Source organism: Trachemys scripta, chromosome 1 (assembly GCF_013100865.1).
Source record: "Trachemys scripta elegans isolate TJP31775 chromosome 1, CAS_Tse_1.0, whole genome shotgun sequence".
Taxonomy (NCBI): Eukaryota; Metazoa; Chordata; order Testudines; family Emydidae; genus Trachemys; species Trachemys scripta.
In genome coordinates this window covers 70134627-70159044 of record NC_048298.1, presented here as the reverse complement: position 1 = coordinate 70159044, position 24418 = coordinate 70134627, and the positions used below count along the sequence as shown (strand labels likewise).

General features: G+C 42.8%; 1 protein-coding gene across 4 annotated transcripts in view; it reads right to left on the bottom strand.

The window, feature by feature from the left end:
- Window positions 1-15496: 15496 nt before the first annotated feature.
- Window positions 15497-24418, bottom strand: part of SYT1 (synaptotagmin 1) — a 506808-nt gene continuing 497886 nt past the window's right edge. For all 4 annotated transcript variants that reach the window (XM_034772011.1, XM_034772036.1, XM_034772021.1 and 1 more), the window contains one exon: window positions 15497-18508. In XM_034772011.1, coding sequence (XP_034627902.1) covers window positions 18302-18508 — 207 coding nt within the window. In that variant the 3' untranslated portion in view covers window positions 15497-18301. The remainder of the gene's footprint in view (window positions 18509-24418) is intronic.

Below are 24418 nucleotides of genomic sequence, written 5' to 3'. Positions count from 1 at the left end.
TTTTTTTATGTACAGAAATACAAAGGCTTTTCAGGAAAAATATGATTGAAGACATTTGTATACAGTACAGACGATTGAGCCCTATTATCGATATAAAATTACAATAATGTATTTGGAGGTCGAGGACTTATTAACCTCAGACCTTGGCACAGCTGATGGGAGGCTGGGGAGAGAAAATGGCTCTAAGCCACCTTTTTCCTCTCCCAGTTCTGTGGCTGCTGGAGGTCTAACAGACATCTGGCACCAGTTAGAGCAGGTTTATGGCTGCTCTGACTTAGGCTGGCCACCAGAGGAGCTCAGAGATTCTGGTTCTGCCCCCTTCCTGCCCTTAATCAGCACATCTTTGACAGGCCCCCACCTGGTACTGACAAAACTGGTTGCTTTGTGCTACTTTTGTGGGGCAGAGAATTTGGCGCTAAGCATACTGCAGTTATTAGCTAAAGGAAAATTGGCTGACTAATTTCACAATATGAGCAAGTAGCTAGTGATTCTAAAGTTGGCCCCAGATTTCTGTTAACCTCCTCCTACCTTGCATCCGAAGAAGTGGGCTGTAGTCCACGAAAGCTTATGCTCTAATAAATTTGGTAGTCTCTAAGGTGCCACAAGTACTCCTGTTCTTTTTGCGGATACAGACTAACACGGCTGCTACTCTGAAACCTCCTCCTACCTTGACAGCTAAAGTTAGCCCATTTACTTCAGACAGTCTTTGAAGAAGTGATGTGTTAGGAATCAGTTATTTTAGAGCAGCCTCTTGATAATGAATAGGAACAAATGTTTTGTTGTGTTCTGGTAGGTAGCAAAGATGTGGAGGGTTTGCTATTGGCATGGATTTAAAAACTGGCTAAGCACAATGAAACCAAGTTATGGTGAATGGCTGATCTACAACATGGAAAGAAGTTAATAAGGGGATGGACTGGAAGAGAGTATTAGGACTACTTCTCTTTATATCTAGTGCACAGCAAGTTCTATGGAGTTTTGAGAGAAAGTCCACATGGTTTTCAGTTAAGATGATTTGACTGGTGGCGTACATGACTGTTGATTGACTGGTGGCGTACATGACTGTTGATTGACTGGTGGCGTACATGACTGTTGCTGTGTCTGTCTGTAGATTATATCTGCAGGTATTTAAAAATCTGCAAAGTTAGTTGCTAGGGTTCTGAAAGTTTTTTTTTTTTTAAAGCTGTGGTCCTGGAAGTTATATCATCCAGCATAGTCAACAGGGAACAGGTTATTGCTATTTACATGGTAATGAGACCTGCACTTTCAGGAGATACAGGGGACCCAACATTTTAAGAAGTTTTTATATTCAACAACTGATGGTCAAGAACCACATTGTGTTATTGCAGGAACCTTACTGTGTGAAGGAGCCTCTTTGTCCTTGGAGAGTTGAACTGTGGGAAATATCAAGAATATAAGCGGGATGAAGGAGTTGATACTTAATCAATAATTGATGTAATACAAATTACTAAAGAGACTTTGACTCAGACACTTTAAAGAAGATATCCTGGCAGCAGAGGTGGGGTGAGGAAAGGAACTCTAATATTAAAGGTTTTCAACTTGTTTACCTTTAATATATAGTTACAAATTTAGATCCCAGTTAGTTGTGCTTTTCATAGTGATTAGTTATACTTGCATTCTGCCTCATTTTTAATTTCTACTCTATAGCATATAACCTTTGTTCTTCATTAAGATAACTGGATTTGGATGTGGTGTAGTTCGCATTACTCATTGTGAGATGTCTTGGAGAGAAGGAACTTGAGCTGAGACCTTAGAGGCTGAGCCAGGAGTTAAGGCAATTATCTAGCGCTTAGTCAAGAGAAAAGTGGTTGCAATTCCCTCTCCAAACAGGGCTAGTGGAAAACTGGCTGAGGCCAGAATATATGGGGATGACCCATATATCAATTTTGGCTACAATTAAATTTACTTACAATGACAAATTGAAGAAGACTAAGGTTATTCAGCCTGGAAAATCTAAAGGGATTACAGGGGATTTGATTGAGGAATTCAAGATAGTGTTAACCTATCAGTATATGGTATGCTGATTGGTCATAAAGTGATCATCAGGAAGGAATTGCATATATTGATCAAATCACATCACACGAGCACAGCACATACGGTACTGTGGAACTGATTAGAGGCATTGTGTCCTCTGACACATCAGGTGTTGGCTAACTGTAAAGGCTAATACAGCAAATCCTGTGTTATTAAGTGACGGTTAATTGTTCCCTGCATAGAATCATAGAATATCAGGGTTGGAAGGGACTCAGGAGGTCATCTAGTCCAACCCCCTGCTCAAAGCAGGATCAATCCCCAACTAAATCATCCCAGACAGAGCTTTGTCAAGCCTGACCTTAAAAACCTCTAAGGAAGGAGATTCCACCACCTCCCTAGGTAACTCATTCCAGTGCTTCACCACCCTCCTAGTGAAAAAGTTTTCCCTAATGTCCATTCTAAACCTCCCCCACTGCAACTTGATACCATTACTCCTTGTCCTGTCATCTGGTACCATTGAGAACAGTCTAGACCCATCCTCTTTGGAATCCCCTTTTAGGTAGTTGAAAGCAGCTATCAAATCCCCCCTCATTCTCCTCTCCTCATAAGTCATGTGCTCCAGCTCCTTAATCATTTTTGTTGCCCTCCGCTGGACTTTTTCCAATTTTTCCACATCCTTCTTGTAGCGTGGGGCACAAAACTGGACACAGTACTCCAGATGAGGCCTCACCAATGCCGAATAGAGGACAGCCCAAAATGCTGTTAGCCTTCTTGGCAACAAGGGTACACTGTTGACTCATATCCAGCTTCTCGTCCACTGTAACCCCTAGGTCCTTTTCTGCAGAACTGCTGCCTAGCCACTCGGTCCCTAGTCTGTAGCAGTGCATGGGATTCTTCCATGCATGAAGGAACCATTTATGAGGTAAAGTCTGGGAAAGCATCAGAAAGGGAAGAGGTATAGAAGTAATGGTACAGAAAGGAGAAGGATGGGAAGAATTAACAGCTGAGCTGTTTGTTGGCTAGATGAATGATGGAGCACTGCAGAGGTGTTCCATACTGTCATAGATTAGCAAATATTTGGGATCAACAGGATGGGAGGCATTGTATGTGTACATTATTATGATAGGAATGGGGGGAAGATGGAGCCTAATGAAAAAATGTAGCCTTGGTACAGCAATGGTCCTCAATAGGAGGAGGGAAAGAAAACTGTGAGATGAAAATATGGTCTGGGAGCAGAAAGGGAAAGTATGAACACGTGCAGAGTAGAGAGAGGTACAAACCATAGGAAATTATCCATTAATGCAAATGAGGGTAACCCAATCGTAAAAAGTTAATCACTCTGACGGTGGTGGGAGTTAGTTTCTTCCACAATGTATTTTGTTTTGTAAATCTTCTAATGTTCCTTTCAGCTTGATGAAGGTTTTATACGCTAAATAAGATAGTACATCAGATGGGCAATGTATGATCTACAGTGGTTTCGGTAGAAATAGGACAGATTTTATGAGCACATCATGATGATTAATATCCTGGTCTGCAGGCCAGTGGAGATGCATTCATCTGAGAAACTTTATGACATGCTTAAACCTCTAAAAAAGAGATGGGGCTGATCACCGGGGTATTCTCAAGGAGGGCCCCCAACCTCTGGAATTTGCTCCCTATTTTGGTCCAAAATAACCAACATTTGATTACCTATTTGGGGGATATATGAGGATAGGGTGACCAGACAGCAAGTATGAAAAATCGGGACAGAGTGTGGGGGGTTAGAGGTGCCCATATAAGAAAAAGCCTCAAATATCAGGACTGTCCCTATAAAATTGGGACATCTGGTTGCCCTATATGAGGATGCCAGCCTAGGTATGATGTGTTTTTTTTTTTTCTGGAAATTTTTATTGTCAGCTGATTGAGGTAAATTATTATCGCCATTTGATTACTAAGGTTGCTGGTTGGAGGAATTAATTTGTTTGTATATTAGTATTTATGCTGCTGGATTGGTGGCCACTGTGAGTCTGATTATGGTCACAGTGCTCAGAGCTTTTGTATGGCTGTTCTTTTTAATGTTAAATCTTAAGAAATAACAAACTGTAAGAATATCGTCATAATTTTAACATGACATTTCAGTTGGTATAGTGACTGTAATCCAGGGATCGGCAACCTTCGGCACGCAGCTCACCAGGGTAAGTGCCCTGGCGGGCCGGGCCAGTTTGTTTACTTGCTGCATCCGCAGGTTCAGCCGATTGCGGCTCCCACTGGCCGTGGTTTGCCGTTCCAGGCCAATGGGGGCTGTGGGAAGCGGTGGCTAGCACATCCCTTGGCCCGCGCTGCTTCCCACAGCCCCCACTGGCCTGGAGCGGCAAACCATGGCCAGTGGGAGCTGCGATCCGCCGAACCTGCGGACGTGGCAGGTGAACAAATGGCTTGGCCCGCCAGGAGGTTTAGCCTGCTGTACTCTCAAATTTAAAAAATGGTCTTGTATCTAAAGCACAGAGAGTTTCATGGCAGATCCTAGACTACAGCCCACATCTCTGCACTTCTTCCTTGCCTTTGTCTGGACCTCAAATTCTTCATCTATAATGTGTTCCATAAGTATGGGGCATTCCCACCTGCATCTAAGGCCTGTTCTACACTTAAAAATTAGATCAACCTAGCTGCATCTCTCGGGGTGAGTGCCATAGTTAAACCAACCCTACCCCTGGCGTATACTTGGAGAGGTCAACGGATGATTTCTTCCATCGACCTAGCTATTGCCTCCCGTACAGGTGAATTAACTACAGCAATCTGGGAAAAACTTTTGTGTCGATGTAGGAGGCATCAACACCATGGTGCTATAGCTGCAGTGCTGAAGGACCCATAGCATGGACATGGTCTAACACAATGCACAGACTGTAGACAGGCTCCATACATACCCACTTTCTGGAGTCTCTTTGCTATTAATTTAAATGGCAACCAAAATAAATTTGCAAGTGCTTTCACCTGAGCTTGGCTGTTTTTTGGGTTGCTCCCTGCAGTGCCCCTCTGCTGCAGATACACTCAAATCTTTTAATATCCTCTGGTAGATCTATTGATCTGGCTGCCATGGAGATTCAACAGAAGAGCTCTCCCAAATCTTTGCCAGATCCTACAGTATGCTTTTACATCAACATACTTCCCTATAAAGCATTTTGAGGCTCAGTTCACTATTTGTAAAGCACTTTGGGTGGAAGACACTATTGAACCGCAAAGTATTTATATAACACAACATATGCTGAATATAATGCTTATGTGAAACTGGGAATTTGAATTTGAATTCCCCTCTGTTTTCTCTTCTCTGGACTAAACAAACCCACTTTTTTCAATCTTTTCTCAAAACATGACCTCTGAGGGAAGATTGAAAAAATTGGGGTTGTTTAGTCTGGAGAAGAGAAGACTAAGAGGGGACACGATAACAGTTACAAAGACGAGAGCAAAAAATTATTCTTAACCTCTGAGGATAGGACAAGAAGCAACGGGCTTAAATTGCAGCAAGGGTGGTTTAGGTTGGACATTAGGAAAAACTTCCTAACTGTCAGAGTGGTTAAATGCTGGAATAAATTGCCTAGGGAGGTTGTGGATTCTCCATCATTGGGGATTTTTAAGAGCAGGTAGACAAACACCTGTCAGGGATGGTCTAAATAATACTTAGTCCTGCCTTGTGTGCAGGGGACTGGACTAGATGACCTCTCGAGGTCCCTTCCAATTCTATGATTTGGATATAATCATGGAAATACAGGACTGGAAGGTACCTTGATAGGTCATCTGGGTACTGGAGATTATCCATACTATAGAGTTCCTTTCCTACCCACCTGATACCCCCCCTCCAGGGACCCATCCCAACAAATGAGTGGGAATCAGACTCTCTGCTCCTCAAGGTTGCGATAGAGGGTGTCCTGCCTAATACCAGGGAAGTGTGCTCTACTCACCATATTTCCTTGTTCCAAAAAAACAAACAACAAAAAAACAAGGCAGAGGCCCATCCTGATCTTCAACCTCTCAATATTTTCATCAGGAAGCTGAAATTTAGCTTGGGCACACTGACATTGATAATCTCCTCCTTCCAGGAGGGAGTGTGGTTCTAGACATGAAAGATGTGTATTTCCATGTCAACATTCACCCATCTCACAGGAGGTTCCTCTGATTCAAGGAGGGGTAGCGGTACTACCAGTTTCATTTCCTCACCTACGGTCTTGAGACAGCACCAAGGGTCTTTACGAAAGTGTTTGCAGTAGTAGCGGCCCATTTGTGATGTCAAGGCCATATGGTGTTTCCATACCTGGATGACTGGCTTCTGGTGGGACAATCCCAACAAGAAATTGCCTTCTTGATACAGTCTTAGGTGTCTGCCTGAATGAAGGCATGTCTGTTTTGTCACACACAGAGATGATGAATTTTATAGGGGCAAGGCTGGATTTGGTTTCCATGCGAACTTCTTTCCGGCAGACAGGTTCTCTGCGATAGGCACCCTGCTCGGCCGCATTCTCTCACTGCGTCTATGGGACGCCCCTTTCCAGATTCCACCTGCGGTACCTACAAGCCTGACTCCGTTCGACGCCCAGGTAGCACATCGATGCCAGAGTCACTCTTCATGCAGAAGTTCTGGCATCTCTCACTTTGTAGTCTGATCCCTCCAAGGTCATGATTGGGATTCCCTTCGGCCCTCCCCTACTGAGGGCCACCATTGTGATGGACAGCTCCCTTATGGGATGGGGGGTACCTACCTGGACCACCACATGGCACAGGGTCGTGACTGGCCACCACGGGAAACCAGGTTGCACATTAATATACTGGAGCTCAGAGCTGTCCACCTAGCTGCTGCGGTAGCGGTGGTGGCAGCCGGGAGCCCTGGGGAGGTTCTGGTAGGGCGGCTACCGGTGGGTGCTCAGCAGCCACCATTTTTTCCCCATGAGTGCTCCCCCTGGAGTACCCACGGAGTCAGCGCCTATACTAGCTGTGCCGGAAGAGTGCACCGAGCAGCAGCTTGCTGGGCACTAGCCAGCGCAGGTGCAGCACTGCCCAATGCCAGGTGGACTGCGTCTGCACGGGAGTGGCTTGTGCATGCATGTACCAGCTGCCACACATAGTCCAGCTGTGTGCCCATGATGCCGGCAGCAGCGTGGGGCCTGGCTCCAGCCCGCCCTGCATGAATCAAACCTCAGCCATCCCTTTGTAGGGTGCCCACTGACTGTTCTGCCCCAGGGCCCAGAATTGCTGTCTGCGGGTCTGACCTCGGTTGTCTATATCAACGAGCAGGGAGGGGTGCGATCTCATTCCCTCTGCTTTTAAGGTGGTTAGAACATGGAACTGGTTTTGTCAGACACCAGGTTACCATGCAGGCCATGTACCACCCAGGCACTCAGAACTCTCTGGCAGCCACATTGAGCAGAACTCTCGGTATAGGCCACAAATGGAAAATACATGAGCCAGTCCTGACCAATCTCTTCACATGGTGGGATACTCCTCACTAGGACTCCTTTGTATCCCAGATGAACCTAAACTGTCACATGTTCTGCTTGAGGGGGGCCGTAAGCAGCGACTCCCATGGCGATGCTCTCCTGGACAGTTGACCTTCAATATGCTTTCCCCCCATTCTCCAAATTCTCCAGAAAGTTTGCCAGGATGGGGCCATGGGCATCCTCCCAGCACCCTATTGCCCCCGGGAGTTCTGGTTCACAGACCTCCTGAGACTTTCCACCAATCGGGTCTGGCTGTTCCCAGTTCTTCTCACAGAGGACCATGGGAGGCTCAAGCGCCTCAGTCTGAGCTCTCGCCACCTCATGACCTGGTGTTTGGGTGGGTATCAGACATAGAATGTGAATGTTCTGCCTCGGTCCAGGAGATCCTTAATCAGAGCAGAAAAGAGTTGACCAGAGCATGTTACAGGGCTAAGTGGCACCACTTCTCGGTGTGGGCGCACCGCCATCACCATTCTCTCAACACAGTGAGCAGCCCACTTATCCTAAAGACAATAGGTTTAGCCCTAAGCTCCCTCCAAGTACACCTAGTGGTGCTTAGTGCCTTCCTTCCTCCAGTTGTCAACCCCATGCCCCAGTGGGATCTTAACCTTGTTTCTCTCACAGGGCCTCTCTTCAAACCTATAGCAACCTGTACCATAAGCCACCTTTCCATGAACGTGGCATTCTCAGTAGCCATCACTTTGGCCAGGTCAATCAGTGAGCTAGCAGCCATGATGGCAGACCTTCCCTATATGGTTTTTCACATGGAGAAGATTGCCCTATGATTACACCCCAAATTCCTCCCCAAGGTTGTGTCTGAATTCCATCTCAAACAATCAGCCACATGCCTCGCCTGAAGACAAGAAACTGCACTCCCTTAATGTCAGACACGCCTACTGTCTAGCTGCAAAGACCCAAGCCCATTAGAAAGTCTCCAAGACTTTTTGTTGCAAGAGCAGAAAGATCAAGGGGGGGGGGGTCAAGCCATATCCTCTCAGACAATTTCTAGGTACGTCGTGGGTTGCATACTAGAATGCTATAAGATAGCAAACCCTCCCTCTCCTGGGGAATGTTACAGCTCACTCTACGCAGGCGCAGGCTGCCTCCATGGCATTGTTATTGGCCAGCCCATTGCAGGACATTTGCAAAGCCACAACACAGTGATCTGTCCACTTGTTTACAGCACACTACACCTTGACTCAAGCAACAGCCATGGCTGCAGCAGTAGGAAGGGCTACATTACAAAGTGCTCTGCCACCGGCCTCCTTGCACCTATCGCCACACTAATCACTGCTTGCATGTGTTAAATACTTATAGGGACCATGATTGAAGAAGAGGAGGTTACTTACTGTAACTGGAGGTTCTTACATATGTATGGTCCCTATGTGTATTCCACTACCCACCCGCCTTCCTCTCTGCTTCAGATTTGATTGCATTGCAGTAAGAGGAGGAACTGGAGTGGCGTTGACCCAGGCCGTGCCTTATACCCTCGGTCGGAAGCACGAGAGAAGACACTGCACATTTGCAGGTCAACAGACACTGCTTGGAGAAAACTTCGGCCTCAGGCACAAGCCATATATGCGCACCCCACGTGTGAAATGTGGGTAGGGCCTGCACATCTGTAAGAACCTCCAATTACAGAAGTAATCTCTTCTTGTGTCTTGCTTAAAACACTCAATATATAGTTCATTGTGAACTTTTAGTTGCATCCTGCATATGTGTGCATATAGTATGGCCAGGAGACCATCAACAAGAAGAGCTTTTTGGTTTTTGTCGTAATGGCTCTGTATAAGTGTAAGGGGTTCTGTCCTCTTGTTCATTAATGGCTTTTCATTAATGAGGTGGGCAGCAGTTGTGGTTTCTACCCCTTATTTGGTATCTTTTGGAGATATTACATGCATGCATATGGACCACTGTGGAAAAAGTAATCAATATTTGTAGGCTGAAGTGCCTACATGGATATTACTGACTAAAGGTGCTGAAATTAGAGATGGGTTCATAATTCAGATCTGTTCCAACATACATAATTTTGTGCATTGGCAAATGCAGCACTCACGGTTCATCTCTGCTTTCAAGATCATTAATAAATATCAGTTCCAGTACTGAGCCTTTTGGAACTTCTCCATTAACTTGATGGCATATTGAAAACTGATCACTTATTTTTAATCTTTGATTTATCTCGTAGCCATTTTTAAATCCATGACGAGAGCTCTACCTCTCAACCTATGATCACTTAATTTCTGTAAAAAATGTCCAGCTGGGACCTTGTCAGTCAAGATCAGCTATGAGGAAGGAATGAGTGAAAAATCTGAGAACCTTGAAAAAGATTACCAAAGTTAAGTGTAGATTGTCAAAACCAACGAGGCAAGTTAACCACACATTATTAATTTCAGTGAATCACATTTGAAAATCTTAACCCTCATGGTGTAAGAGTAGGACAACCTTTTATAAGAAAAAGAAACTCAGAAACAGCATATGAAAGATCAGTTGGTTTTCTGAATGTCACAGAAAATGTCTCCAAGAAATTGGTTTAATAAAATTGCCATTCTCCTAAAGAAGAAAATGTGACAAGTGGGATATGAGTGAGTACACTCCATTTTGTCTTTTGCCAGAACAAGTGGATGATAACATTTTTGACTAGGTGTGAAACAATTGACTGCAGTGTTACATTCCGAGTGCCAAGCTGACAGACTTTCAATCAGGATTTACAGTCACAGACCACTTCCTTGTGATAAGTTTATCTTGTCCCATAGATCATTTATCCTAAGCCCATACTTGGAATTTTTTTGATGACAAATCCATGTTCAGTGCACTGGAAACAACTTCTTAGGGGTGATGTGAGTTATATTTTAGGAAAAAGAGACAAGATGAAAGAATAGGCATCCCTGGCCAAGTGCAACACATGTGATAAGACTGTAAGGGCAGAGATGTCCCTGGAATCATAGATAAGAGGGCTGGAAGGATGAAGTGGTAAGATGTTGAGGGATTTGTGAAGGAATGTGGGATAGGTTTGGAGATTAGATTTTATGTATAATGGCCATTTGGAATTATGCCTTCCTTTTCTTCGGCAAAAGGCTGCTTCTAATAGCACTGCTGTTTAGTGGTATTTGTTTAGTAGCCTGTGCAGCGGTTTCATGACTTAATGTTTTTAAATAATGATGATACATATAGTACATATCAATACTGAGAGTTAATAAATCTTCACTGAATCAGTCTAAGAGCTCAGCTTGAGGAGTCACATGGTAGGCACAATCCTGTGCGAGGCCAAGCCCCCATTATTTATTTATATTATGGGTGGTGCCTAGAGACCACTGATTCAGGTCTCATTGTGCTAGGCACTGTACACACAGATATGCCCATGCCCAGGGAGCTTAAAAATCCAAGTAAAACTCTTGCCTCCCATTGGCAGGTTTGGTGTCTCAGAAGAGCCACTAAGTATCACACAGGATGTGTCCCTAGTAATTAAATGTAATTTTATATTGAATACAGGAAAAATCTTAATAAACTACTTGGTGATGCTATTTGTTTCAGAGCCCATTACTGTAGTTAGCGCCAAGTACCATACTGGTTAATACCGCTTTGCAGAACGTAACTTTTCACCCCTAAACTTTTGAGTGAAATTAGGTAACCTCAATATTTGCAATATTCAATGTCTACCCTATATTAAGTACAAAGGAGTATTGCAGATGACAAGGTTACCGTAACTAATTATCTTCGGCAAAATTGCCAATGGCCACTACTGTAGCACTCAAAGACAGAAATGATGTGTTTGTTCTTCCTGTGACCTAAGAAAGTCCTACTAATGCTGGTATCTGTAGGAGGGAAAAAAAATAACTTTTAGCACACTGAACATTCTTAAAAGTTAAAAAAAAATCAAGTGTGGATAATAAAATTGTTCCTAAACTGATGCCAGAAATAGGAATCCGGCAGTAATTTTTTTTCTTAATGCATGTCTTGCAAAATCAGTTTTAAGGGTAAGGAGTTGATCTGGCAATATATAAAATGAAAATACTAATGGAAAAATAAATAAGGAAACTGGCCCATACAGTAATCAGAATATATAATGTCCTCATTCTCATTTTGCATAAGTAAGAGGCAATTAGCTTTCTTTCAGTAACTCATGATGTGAAAAGTGATTGAGAGATGTAGGTCCTTGCTAACTGAGGCTGTCAGTTGGGAAGAATATTTTACTTGACAGTTGATTAGGGGTTAAATGAGCTGAATAAAATGAGTAATTTTTGCGGCTTTTCCCACTTAGTATAACAGCTATTATCTGAAGCATTTTTTCCCCTTATGTTAGTTGTAAAGACAAGATTTAACTGATTATCCATGGTAGAAAAACTGAGTTTGGCTGCCATAAGGCTAGCATTTTGAAAACCAGCTAACATGGCGGATAAGACTGGAAACTGAGCAGATAACGGAAGCAGGGGGGTTTGTTTTGTTTGTTTGTTTGTTTTTTCCTATGCGCTAGGACAAAGTGGAAAAACTGTGTTCAAGCAAACTGCTGCTCATATGGGATCAGAAGCTATTGAGCCGAGGCACCAGATGCTTCTTATGAACATGCAGAAGCTTAGATTGAACGGAGAAAAAGAAGCCAATTTCTCCTGAAGTTGGTACCACTTGCAGCTTGGGGGACGTTATGTACGCTGCAGCACCTGTAGGGAGAGCGCCTCACAGCATCTCTGACAATACATGGATGCAGATTCCATGCATCATTTACCTGAAAGCCTGACTGCGCTCAAGATCACTTTGGGGCTGGAAACTTGAGAAGACGTATGACTGCTTTGTCTTGGTTGGAGTTGTCAGCGACACAAGGTTTTGGTTGGTGGGGGAACAGTGTGACTAGGGGAGGAGAGGACATTCTGAATAGTCTGCGGGCATTAGCATCTTTAGGCATTCTCAGCAAGGTCAGGTTTATCTGGTAGATTGAATTGGGAGACCGACTAAGGGTTCCAGAAGACTGTAAATACACCCACTGGCTAACTCTGATCATCTGCAGACGCTGCTGATGAGACAATTCATAGGGCTAGATAAGAACAAAAGCAAGTCTTCTTTGGTTACATGGCTGTAAGCAAAGGCTTGCTTTATAATTGTAGTTTGTTGATACATGTGTTTCATCATAAGTCTACCATAAAATACGAGTTGCGTTATTTTCCGTCATTTTGAGTTTGATCCTGTAAACTGCTCACCACACCTGTGAGGTGCTGAACTTCTTCATGGTATTCAGTAGGCTTGAAGGGCTCTCAAACCTGAGCTGCAGTCAAGCCTATAATGATCTTGGCCCAAAGAGTAGGAGCACACAAATGAAATTTTGCTGATGACACAAAGTTAGCAGGCCTCAGCAATACAGAGGAGGATTGGACTATTATACAGAAAGATCTGGATGGTCTTGAAGACTGGAATGATAGACATGGGATGAAAGTCAATAGTACAACATGCAAGGTCATGCACTTAGGCTCTAATAATAAGAATTTCTGCTACAAGCTGGAGGCCTTATTGATTGGAAATGACAAGGTGAGAGCCCTGGGCATGTGGGTTGATCACAGGATGACTGTGAACCACCCATGCGATCCTAGGATGTATCAGGCAATGCATTTACACAGATAGAGCATTATTAATGGCTTTGTTCAAGGCACTGGAAAGACCTCATTGGGAATACCGTGTACATTTCTAGTCACCCATGTTCAAGAAAGGTGAAGTTAAACTGAACTGAAACAAGTATAGAGAAAAGCTGTAAGATGACCGGGGAATGGAGGGTCTCTCGTATGAGACGAGACCAAAAGAGGCTGGCTTGTTCAGTCTAGCAAAAAATGAAGACTGAGAGGGGATATGAGTACTCTTTATAAATAAAGACCAGGAAGGGTGAAGAGTTATTTAAAATGAAGAATAATATTGGCACAAGAAAAAAATGGGTATAAAGTGGCCATGAACAAATGAACAAAGCTGGACATTAGAAGGTTTCTAACCATCTCAGGGTGAGGTTCTGGACCAGTCTTGCAAAAGGAATTGTGGGGGCAAATAACATCGAGAGAGCTGGACAAATTTATGAGTGCAACTATATGACAGGGTCGATTGTTGTGGGCGGGAGCAGGAGTTAGCAGCCCTGGGGCTCACTTCTGGTTTGTCTTATGTGCCTAAAAGCTTACGCTTCAGGGTTTCAGCTGGCCACCTGCAGGGGTCAAGAAGGGATTCTCTCTCTCTCCCCCGCCAAATGTATTCAGTTTAAAAAAAAAAATCCTCTTTCTCTGCAGCATCCGGGATGTCCATGGCTGGAGAGGGGACACTGGGCAGGGTGGACAACGACAACTCTGAGGTGACATCAAGCATTCCCTGTCTGTCAGGTGCATGGCTGGTTGGTTCTTGGTGATGTGCTCGGGGTCTAGCTGCTCACCATATGTCAGGGAGCGGGAAGGAATTTTCCCTGTGGTCAGCTTAGCTGTGACCATGGTGAGGTTCTTCACCTTTCTCTGCAACATGTGGGTGGGGGCCACTTGCCAGAATTATCTGTCACATAATGTTTTTGTTCCTTGCCTGTGACACATAACTGTCTAGGCTCCTGTGGGCTGTAATACTTTGGTCTAATTTGCAGTTGCTGGGTTCAGTGTGTTGGTGGCCTGTGCTGTATGGAGATCAGATTAGATGATCTGGTGGTCCCATCTGGTCTTAAACGCTGACTGTAAGGCTGTCATTTATTCTTAGAAAGGGCAGCACTAGAGCCCCACATTTAGCAAAGCTTTTAAGCATGTTCTTAAAGCTGTCCCTGTTGAGCAAAGCACGTCAGTAGAGTACTTATGTCAAAGAGAAATTAAGCACATGCTTAATAGGGATGGACTGCTGAATCAAGGCCTACAGGAAAGAGGGAACCAGCCTAACACACTGAACTGTGCAAATGCTATTTGGACAGTAAAGAGGAGCACAGAAAACTACCCTTAGCCCTGAATGCAAATGAAATAAGGATTATGTGGTGGCACTATAACTCATAAAACAAAATAATCAGGGATGTGTAAAAACCAAAAAAAAAATTACAAAACCAATTTGAAAACAACCTATACTTCTTGAACAACGAGGAGTCCAGTGACACCTTAAAGACTAACTGATTTATTTGGGCATATGCTTTAGTGGGTAAAAACTCACTTCTTCAGATGCATGACTCAATGCATCTGAAGAAGTGGGTTTTTTACCCACGGAAGCGTATGCCCAAATAAATCAGTTAGTCTTTAAGGTGCCACTGGACTCCTCGTTGTTTTTGTGGATACAGACTAACACGGCTACCCGTGATACTGTATTTCTTGGTAAACAGTGGTGCAATACAGAGGTTGCTACTAAAAGATATTTATCAACAGTTACCACTGTGTGGGATCCACCAAACATTTACCTCCTGGTCTGAGAACAGGAAAGCAATGACAGTAGGTGGAATCCCACAGGGTGATAAATATTTGTAAATGTTAAATGACAGTTAAATGCCTTTAAAAACTTACTTCATTTTTTACCATTCTTCTTGGAAGGAGTTACTTAAATCCTGAACCCTTTCTCTGTGCTTTGTGTTGCCACTGGTCATGTTCCTCCAGATATTTCAGTCACTCACTATTTGGACTGGAAATTAAATAAAAAGATGAGTATTTTTTCTGATGTTTGTTACTTCAACACAAAGTAAATGGATAGAAGCTGGTTGGGTGGGCTTACTCGTTGGCTCTGTATAGAAGCTAATGCATGTCCTGATGGGGCAGTATGAGTCCTAAATCATAATATAGACACCAACAAACACTCAGTACTTCAAACTACTTGGGAAAACAGTACTTGAGCTGTAAAAACAATTTATTGCCCTTGACTGATGGAAAGTAATGGAAGCACATTTACAGTGTCTGGGTTTTCTTCGTAGTTAGCCCTTATACTTACAGAGACCAGGCAGCTGTTAAGTTTGAGATTTTTGGTTACTTGTCCACTTGTATCAGAGTGAAGCCAGACTGTGACTGTGCTCATAAACATTAGGGAGCAATGTCTTTTTTATTTTAAATCAAAAGAGTTGAAAGACTGAGACATCAACAGGAAATAAAACATTTTTATTGAATATCTATGTATGTTATTTTAACGACAACTCTACTGGGGGATTTACTACACAAAGTGAAACAAAATATAAACCACCTCATCAAAAATGAAGGTAAAATACAGCTAAAGTTGTCAGCTCGTGGGTCACGAGCAATATGGCAGGATAAAACACCCCAAACATTTCTACAAGATACAGAGAAAACCCACATGTAGAAACACTCAAGCAGGCAGTAAATATACACAAAGGCAACTAGGATCTTTCTACAGCATCAGATTCTAATACTTTACACAGCTTTGTCAGAAAGGTACATGTGGCTTCTTTGAGGATGAATATGTCATCTTGGTCATATAGCAGGTTCGGTCTCTGAGAGTCATAGTACATTACAAACCAATTCTCTGGTGACATTCAGTCTGGCAGTGTAGGAATGCATTAAGAATACCTTAACACAATGAATCGGTTCTGGCAGTTTGAACCTGCAAATTTCTTGAATGAACAACTTAAAGCTGGATATCATGAAGCTGAATACCTGATCTCTGCTGCAAATCTGTCAACCTAGTTCCTTTCTCTGGTGGGATTTGGTCCTTTAAAAAATATTCCAGCTTGACACTTCCTGTGTTCACACATGTTATCTCAGAATATGCCTCAGTTGTACCTTTTCCATGTTTCATGTCAAAAGAAACAACTCTAAAAATGATCAGTGTTGCTATTCCTATATTTTGGAGTGGGGAGCGACTATAGTGGTGTGATTCATATCCATTTTGTGCTTCCCAGTTTAATGAGAGTTGGGTTGGTTTGCTACACATGGGCTGAATTCTGTAGGGCTACACCTTATCCCTCATAAGTAAAATCTGGAGGGGGCTGGGGAATTTATTTTTCAGTATGGACTCCATTGCTCACACCCCTGTTTAGTTTAACATAATTTCAGGTTGTAGCTTTATTTATTTATTTTTTTATAAAGAAAATCACACCTCCAAAAGGTGTATTGTGTATTTTTGGTGTTTAGTGGTACTGAAAAGAACTAAGTCTTCAAAGCATTATAAATATATTCACAGTCCATAAAATAAAGTCTCAAAGGATGAAATGTGAGATAAAACGTAATGCCCAAAATGACAGGATGAAATTCTATAATCTGAGATCATATGCTGTCTAGCCATGAGACGAAACGGTCTACAAATGGGGGGTGGGAGGGAAGGGGTGGAATGTGGAATATTGCACAGTGCTGGACAAAATGCTGTGTGGTCATCCCAATCTATATAACATCCTTGTCCTACGCATAGCGCGTCAGTTCTAAATTGGTCCATAGTAACTAGACCTGCTTGTGCTATGCACTCCTTCGGCAGTGCAGTAGAAGGGAATGGCAGTATTAGTACACTATCACTACGGAATAAATTGATTGCTATCCACTGAGAAAACTACATTTCTAAGCACACACGGCAGTCACAGTGGTACACAGAGCAGTCTTTCAAGACTCTTATGGAATGACTAATAGCTTTATAATAGTGCCATTTACTACAGAATAACATTGAAAACATTTAAAAACTCCTCCTGAAATGAGCATCTAGTATACATAAGAGGTTGCTTCAGTTTTCTTGAACTTGTTTGTTTTGTTTCACTTGTTTTTAAAGGACAAATTAAAACTTAAGTATAAATAGTATATAAAAAGGTCACTAGCTGTTCTCTTTTGGCTTACTTTGAAGTGCATTCAGAACTATGGCTAATTTTTGTCTTCTTTTGATGGGATTACAATACTGTCTGTTCACCATGAAACTTGTATAATAAACATACACGGCTGTGCTTAAAAATATTCTGCATTCCTTCTAATCTGTTAGTATAATAAAATATTTTGTTACAAAGTCTAATGTGCAAACTCATTAGAATCCTAGAATGTGAAATCGCAACTGGAATTCACAGTATGTTAATTTTGTATAAAGGTGATAATGGAGAGCTACTTTTTTTTTCATGGTTCTATGCAGCGTTTCATTACTGCTGAAATTCCCCCCCCCCCCTACACAATCTCCCCCATGTTGTTGTTATGTTAAATTATCTCCCATGGAACTGCTTCCTCAACTGTCAGTGTAAAGCCATGATTTCAGTTTTTTAAATATATACAGAAAAAATGATATATTGGCTACGCTTCCTTGAGGTCAGCCACGGAGCTGCTCAGATCATGCTAAGTTGCCTGTGAAAAAGAAGTCTACAAAATTGGATTCACCCCTCCAAGGTGTACTGCGTAAGCATATCTTGTTATTTTAAACGGTTCACTTGAAAGCTCAGATTTAAGTTGTCCTTTAATACGTCAGTGTAACACTACTAGTGCCTTACAAGTTGGAATTTTTGCTGGAATGCAGACGATACAATAGTTACCCTATAATATATTATCAGCTCTCCTATATCTCAGTCAATTTACATAATTTAAAATAGAACATCTTATTAAAAACATCTAGATATACACAGATTAGGAAACGTTTACAACATACAAATACACAAACTAGAAATAAATTCTCAGCATACTGGTATATACAACTGTGTGATACAATAAATAATTTCTGTCATGCTCTATCTACACATCATATTGCTTAAAAGAAGAGTAGATCTGGGGGCAGTGGTGAAATGAAAGGCCTTTAGAGGGCTCTCTACATTTAAAGTTGTGCAAATTAAAACAGGATTTTAAGTACCACTCATCTGTGTTAGGGACGCATGGCTGGAAATGAAAGGACCCATATTACTGAGGTATTTACAGATACTGGCTAAAGAGCACTATGTGGGCAAATGCAGAAAGGCTTCTTTTGTTTTTTGTTTACTTCTTGACTGCAAGCATGGCGTCTACCTCTTCCTCAACCTGTAAGGTGTGCCACTGTGCAATGGGTCGCCTTGGGTTGGCCAGCATGTCTGACCAGTGTCGTAGCTCTGCACCAGTGCTGTTGTAGCCCACAAAGACTTTCCCGATAGCATCGTTCTTGCCAATCTTGTCATAGTCCAAAACAGTCACAACAACTTGCACTTTCTAAAAGGAGATAAGAAAGAGCAATGAGCAAGACCTGCAGATAAATACAGTACAGAACTGGAATTCAGAGTTTGTGGGTGAGAAGGGGGAGGGTGGGTAGCACAATAAGTAGTAGCAGATTCCTAATGATATGAGAATTCAAAGTCTGAAATAATAGGTAGCAAACTCCTACGAATGAAATCAAGATCAAAACAGCCATGGCAATTGATTGGTACGCTCATTATATGGAAGAGATCCTTTGTTATGGCTAAGGAATGCACAGTGCAGCTCAAGAGGTGGCATACCCCAGTGTTCTTGTGCTCCCCAAATCGCGTACACACAGCCCATGTGTAGGGTGGCTCTTCCACCCTGCCACACCAAGAGGGCTGCACCCTCGGTCTACATTCATTTATATCAACATAAGATGATGTAGCTCCTGTTTCTGAATGTTTGAAGACATGGACTTTAGAAAGATTCTAAAAGAAAGCAGTGGTTGGCTGAAAGGAACCATGTGAGTAGGGATCAGATGTGTGTGAAGTAAAATACGATAGCTAGATATGGATATACCTTTTGTTATTTTTTTTGGCCCACTATGAGATACATCTTCAAAACCACATGAAAATTTTTATTATTATCTTAATCAGCTCCGATAGGAAACATGACTGCAAAAGTACAACTCTCTGGAGAAGAAACCCACCCACAGAGCCAAAACACAGCTGTTTACTCTCGTTTTTTTATTTGGGCTTCTGATGTGAAATCCCAAACAAACAGAATTACATAGGAGTCAGAGTGCTATTGTTTTTTGCAGGCAGCAACAGAGCATGTGAAATGACTACTGTGCACTTTATCTTCCCATGGAATGGGCTTTTGCACCCACCTTGGAAGTCAATAATAATGCTACCTAGCTCTTATATAGTGAACTTCATCAGTAAACCTTAAAGTACATTATAAAGGAGGTAAGCATCATTATCCTCATTTTACAGATGGGCAGGTCATTGCCCCCTCTCTGTGCCTCAGTTTCTCCAAGGTTGGTCAGTGGCTGAGCCGGGAATAGAAGCCAGGACACTAAAGCAGGACAATAAACAGCACGTTCCAAGAAAGCTACTGTGGGTGGGTTCTGAGCCAAAGTCCCTCCCACAGCTTTCTTCTAATCAAATTTCTTATTCAAATGGGTTCTGAGGCAATATTTAAAAAAAAACGAACAGATTAACTTGTTTTTTGTGGAAAGATTATTAGACTGGCATAGGCTTGTAGGGCTAACTTGAGATGTGACTCTAAAGGTGTTGACATTGGTGTAACTTATATCCTCCCCTTTGTGTAAGTTACACCCACAAACTCAGAGGATCAGATTCAGAAGTGTGACTTACAACTTCTTAGACTCGCCTCGTTGTTAGTTGCATTTTGTGTTCCAGGCCTCTTTTCTAGTCCTCCACGATGTTAGTTACAGCAATGTAGACTCAGGAGACCAAATTCAGAGTTGTTACATAAGGGTGTAAATTACATTTAGGTGCATGAGAAAGTCTAAGGCAAGTCAGGCTAATGTAATCTACATGCTGAGGAGGTTGGAATGGGATTGGATATTACACCGTTTTATGTATTGCCTCCCATATGGCCCAGTCTAAGTGAATCTCAGGGTGTCTATGTTGTGCATTAATAAGTGCGTGCGTGCTCATTTGGTCCTTATTATTTGTCTGAATAGCACAAACATAACTTATTCCCCTAGTGAAACTGGGTTTTCCTCAATAGCATCTGAGATGAAACAGCCTCAGGCTGATTTGACTTAACTGTATACACTTTCCCTTCGAGACTTTCATTTTAAAAGATGAATGTATGCCTGTTTTCCCAACTCTGCTTCATGATATTATAAATGTACACAGCTCCTGGATTCATGATAGGCTGGGATTTGTTTCTACAGGTAGGTTTTATGAATTGCGGGAAAACGTAATTTACAAAGATAAATATTTTTAGTGCCAAGGGGTCAGTCATCCTTTTATTCTAAAAAGGCCAGATCCTGCAGACCTTACTTGCAGTAGTAGTTCCACTACTATTAATGGGATTACTCCTGTGAGTAAAGGCTACAAGAGCTGAGTCATAATGACTCTTTATAGCCCCTTCCCATGAGAGAGTGCACAAATCAATGAGCCAGAGGAGGATATGACAGCTCCAGGCATGTAAGTATTTACATAATCATTTATGACAAAAGTGCACATCAAACTCAGACTCTCTTCCCCAAATCCAGTCATGATAAAATGCAATATCCTTCATGCTTCTATTTCTAGAAGCCAGAATGATGTCTTACAACATAATGTTGCTTGCAGTGTATTTGCTTTTATTGTCAATGATCGTCCTAAATGGACATTTATGTATTAGAGCAGGGTATGATCATTGCTCTAAAGTGGATTGGCTTTATCTTAGTGTAAAACTGTTTAAAATTCTTATTATGGTACAAAATAAAATGCCTGATGTTACTGGGAACCATTAGCCTAATGACTAGTGGAATGTTTTTTTTTAATTGTCATACCCCCAAGGATGGACACAGTACAAACAGTGTTGTGGCCTTGAGAGGGTGGGAATGGAGGGCTCAAAGGATTGATCATGAAATGAGTTTCATTTTCTGGTCACTGATTCAAATCTGCACGGCTTAATTAGTGACTGAAAATCATTGCCATCTGGTGGCTGATTGGTGGCCTATTTGAAACGTAGGTTTCAGTGCAAATGTCTGTGGATATTGCTATAAAAGACCATGAACAGCAATAAGCACCTGTATTGGCAACCTCAGCAGAGTGGCCAGAGTGGGCATGGAGCCTGAACTATTCTTTCACACTCAGAGGTTAACAGCTGGACACTGGCAGAACAGAATGGGGTAGCTGCCTATTTTGTGCTTGTCCTGTGTAGGATTTCACACTCCAGTGGGGTTGACTCAGCACTTTTAAGATAGCAGTTCACTAAAGTCTTTTTTTAAAAAAAACTCAGTGCTCCAGGATCACCTCTCTCTTTTGCATAAGCTTTCGTGGACTACAGCCCACTTCTTCGGATGCATATAGAATGGAACATATATTGAGGAGATATATATACACACATACAGAGAGCATAAACAGGTGGGAGTTGTCTTACCAACTCTGAGAGGCCAATTAATTAAGAAAAAAAAACTTTTGAAGTGATAATCAAGCTAGCCCAGTACAGACAGTTTGATAATAAGTGTGAGAGTACTTACAAGGGGAGATAGAGTCAATGTTTGTAATGGCTCAGCCATTCCCAGTCCTTATTCAAACCGGAGTTGATTGTGTCTAGTTTGCAAACTACTGACTCTATCTCCCCTTGTAAGTACTCTCACACTTATTATCAAACTGTCTGTACTGGGCTAGCTTGATTATCACTTCAAAAGTTTTTTTTTCTTAATTAATTGGCCTCTCAGAGTTGGTAAGACAACTCCCACCTGTTTATGCTCTCTGTATGTGTGTATATATATCTCCTCAATATATGTTCCATTCTATATGCATCCGAAGAAGTGGGCTGTAGTCCACGAAAGCTTATGCTCTAATAAATTTGTTAGTCTCTAAGGTGCCACAAGTACTCCTGTTCTTCTTTTTGCGGCTACAGACTAACACGGCTGTTACTCTGAAATCTCTCTTTTGCACAATTCTGTGTGCATGCATAGCTGCAGACCGTTCACAAATACACAAATCTGAATTTACGATGAGGTTGTTGAAAGACATTATTCGTATCCTGTTTTACGGTCCACATTGGTGCTGCTAACGAGCTGTTCCTACTAGTTTTGACAACTCTGCTTTGCCTCCAAGATCCCTTTCTTCTCTTTGCTCTCTAATGATCTTGGACCTGGTATAACCATTATTCTATTACCCGACATGTTAGTGGAAGTTTACCTAAATGAATGTTATACCTGAAGTACCAAAGGTCACAGCAACATTTACAGTATTCATTTAAATAATGTTTAAATACGTTTTTCTATAAATGGAAGTAACATAACCACAACTTACCTTTTAAACTACAGTTTCTTATAACAAATACCTAAATACAATGACTTATGATATTGGTCCCCTATTACACATTTTTGAATTGAGACTCCCTGATGAGGTAAACAGTAATAAAACCATTCTAACAGAACCACAAGAAAGTTAAATTTGAAACAATTAAAACAGGACGGGTAAAATTTTCAAAGGTACCTAAGTCCAATTTTCATAAGTGATTTAGGCCAGGATCCTCAAAGATATTTAGGCCCACTGATTTCAAAGAGGGCTAGGCACCTAAATACCTTTGAAAATCAGGGCCTTGGACACTTATGCTCCCAAGAGTCAGATGTACAAAAGCACATGAGTTAGGTGCCTAATTCCCATTGATTTTTTTATATTTAGGTGCCTGAATACTGAGATATTTAGATAAATCTAGCTACTCAATCACTTTTGAAAATGGGACTTAGCTGCTTTTGAAAATTTTTCTTGATCTGTCAGTTAACTTACTTGTGTTTAAGCATTTTATTCCATTTAAAATGGATAATTCAGAAGAGTCAAACAACAGAAACTATAACTGCCAGGGCCGGATTAACCTTTTGTGGGCCTGGTGCCAAACATATTTGTGGGCCCCCATGGAGGCAATGGAGCATAGTGTGGGGAGGTCAGTCCCGGGAGCGAGGGGCCAGCCAGAGGCAATGGGACATGGCATGGCAGGAGAGGCTCTACTCCGTCCAGTGCGAGGGCGCTATTTATAAACCGGCAGTTGTAAATGGCCTGCCTGGCCCTGTGCTGCCAGCATACCTCTTCCCCTTGGAGGTGGGCCTAAGCCACACCACAAGCCCCCTCCCCGAACGCCCCCCCGACTCCCTATGGCCAGAGGCCCCCCCAGACCCACTATGCCCAGTGCCCCCCAGATCCACCCACAAATGTACAGCACCCTGCACAACACCACCCCTGCCCTCAGCCCTATCACAACTGCCCAGTACCCCCCACAGAACCATCACTACCTAGTGCCCCAACACACACAGATCCTCTCCGCCCCTTCACAGCCCAGCATCCCCCAATGCTCCCCACAGACCCATTCCCCCAAGCCCTGCCTCCCAGCCGCACTCACCAGCCCTGCTGGGAGGCGACCGTGTCTACCGTGAATCGCTCCGGCCCTTTGGGAGTGGTGCGATCAGTTAGGCCAGGGCCTGCCCAGCCAAGCCCTCCACACTGTCTCCCCCCACACCTGGCTGAGATTGGCCAGGCTTCTACACCAGTCCTGGGCGGCTCAGCTCCGGGGAGATAGGTGGTGACTCACAGGTGGTGGGAAGCAGAGACTGCCCCGAGCCAGAGGTGCACTGGGGTCCAACCAGGGGGCTGAGAGGAGCAGGGGGTGGGGCTAGGGAGTGAGAAGGAGCTCTCAGCCAGCTGGCAGGCATGCTGAGAGGAACAAGTGGTGTGCCGGGGGAGCCAGTGGGGTTTCGGGGTGCAGTGCAAGCAGAGCAGGCGGGGGCCCCTTCTGAGCATGGGCCCGACTCTGTAGAGCCACTGTAGCCTTTGTACTGAAACTGTACATCACACCTCCATCCCCAGATACCACAGATACGATGAGGCTAATTAAATAATGAATATGATATGGGGAAAATGGCCGAAACTCATTTAACTCCTATCCCTATAACTTTTGTTAGTGCATTTCCTCTCTTATCACTATCTTCCTGTTTGGTTTTTCTTTTTGGAATCCATCGCTTCTGACATTAAAACATCAGTTATCCATTTTTCACTGATGAATCAACACTTCATAAGTTCCGTGCATGTTATCATTTCCCTCTTGAAGCAGTCACACTCATCTAACGTAAAGCGGGGCTGGCACATAGGTGCTAATTAAGGCATGCACACTTCAGAATTAACAAGGTCCCTGTTAAATATTTATGAGGGCTGAGAAATGGAATTCAGAGGAAGGGGAAAGCAGGGTTTG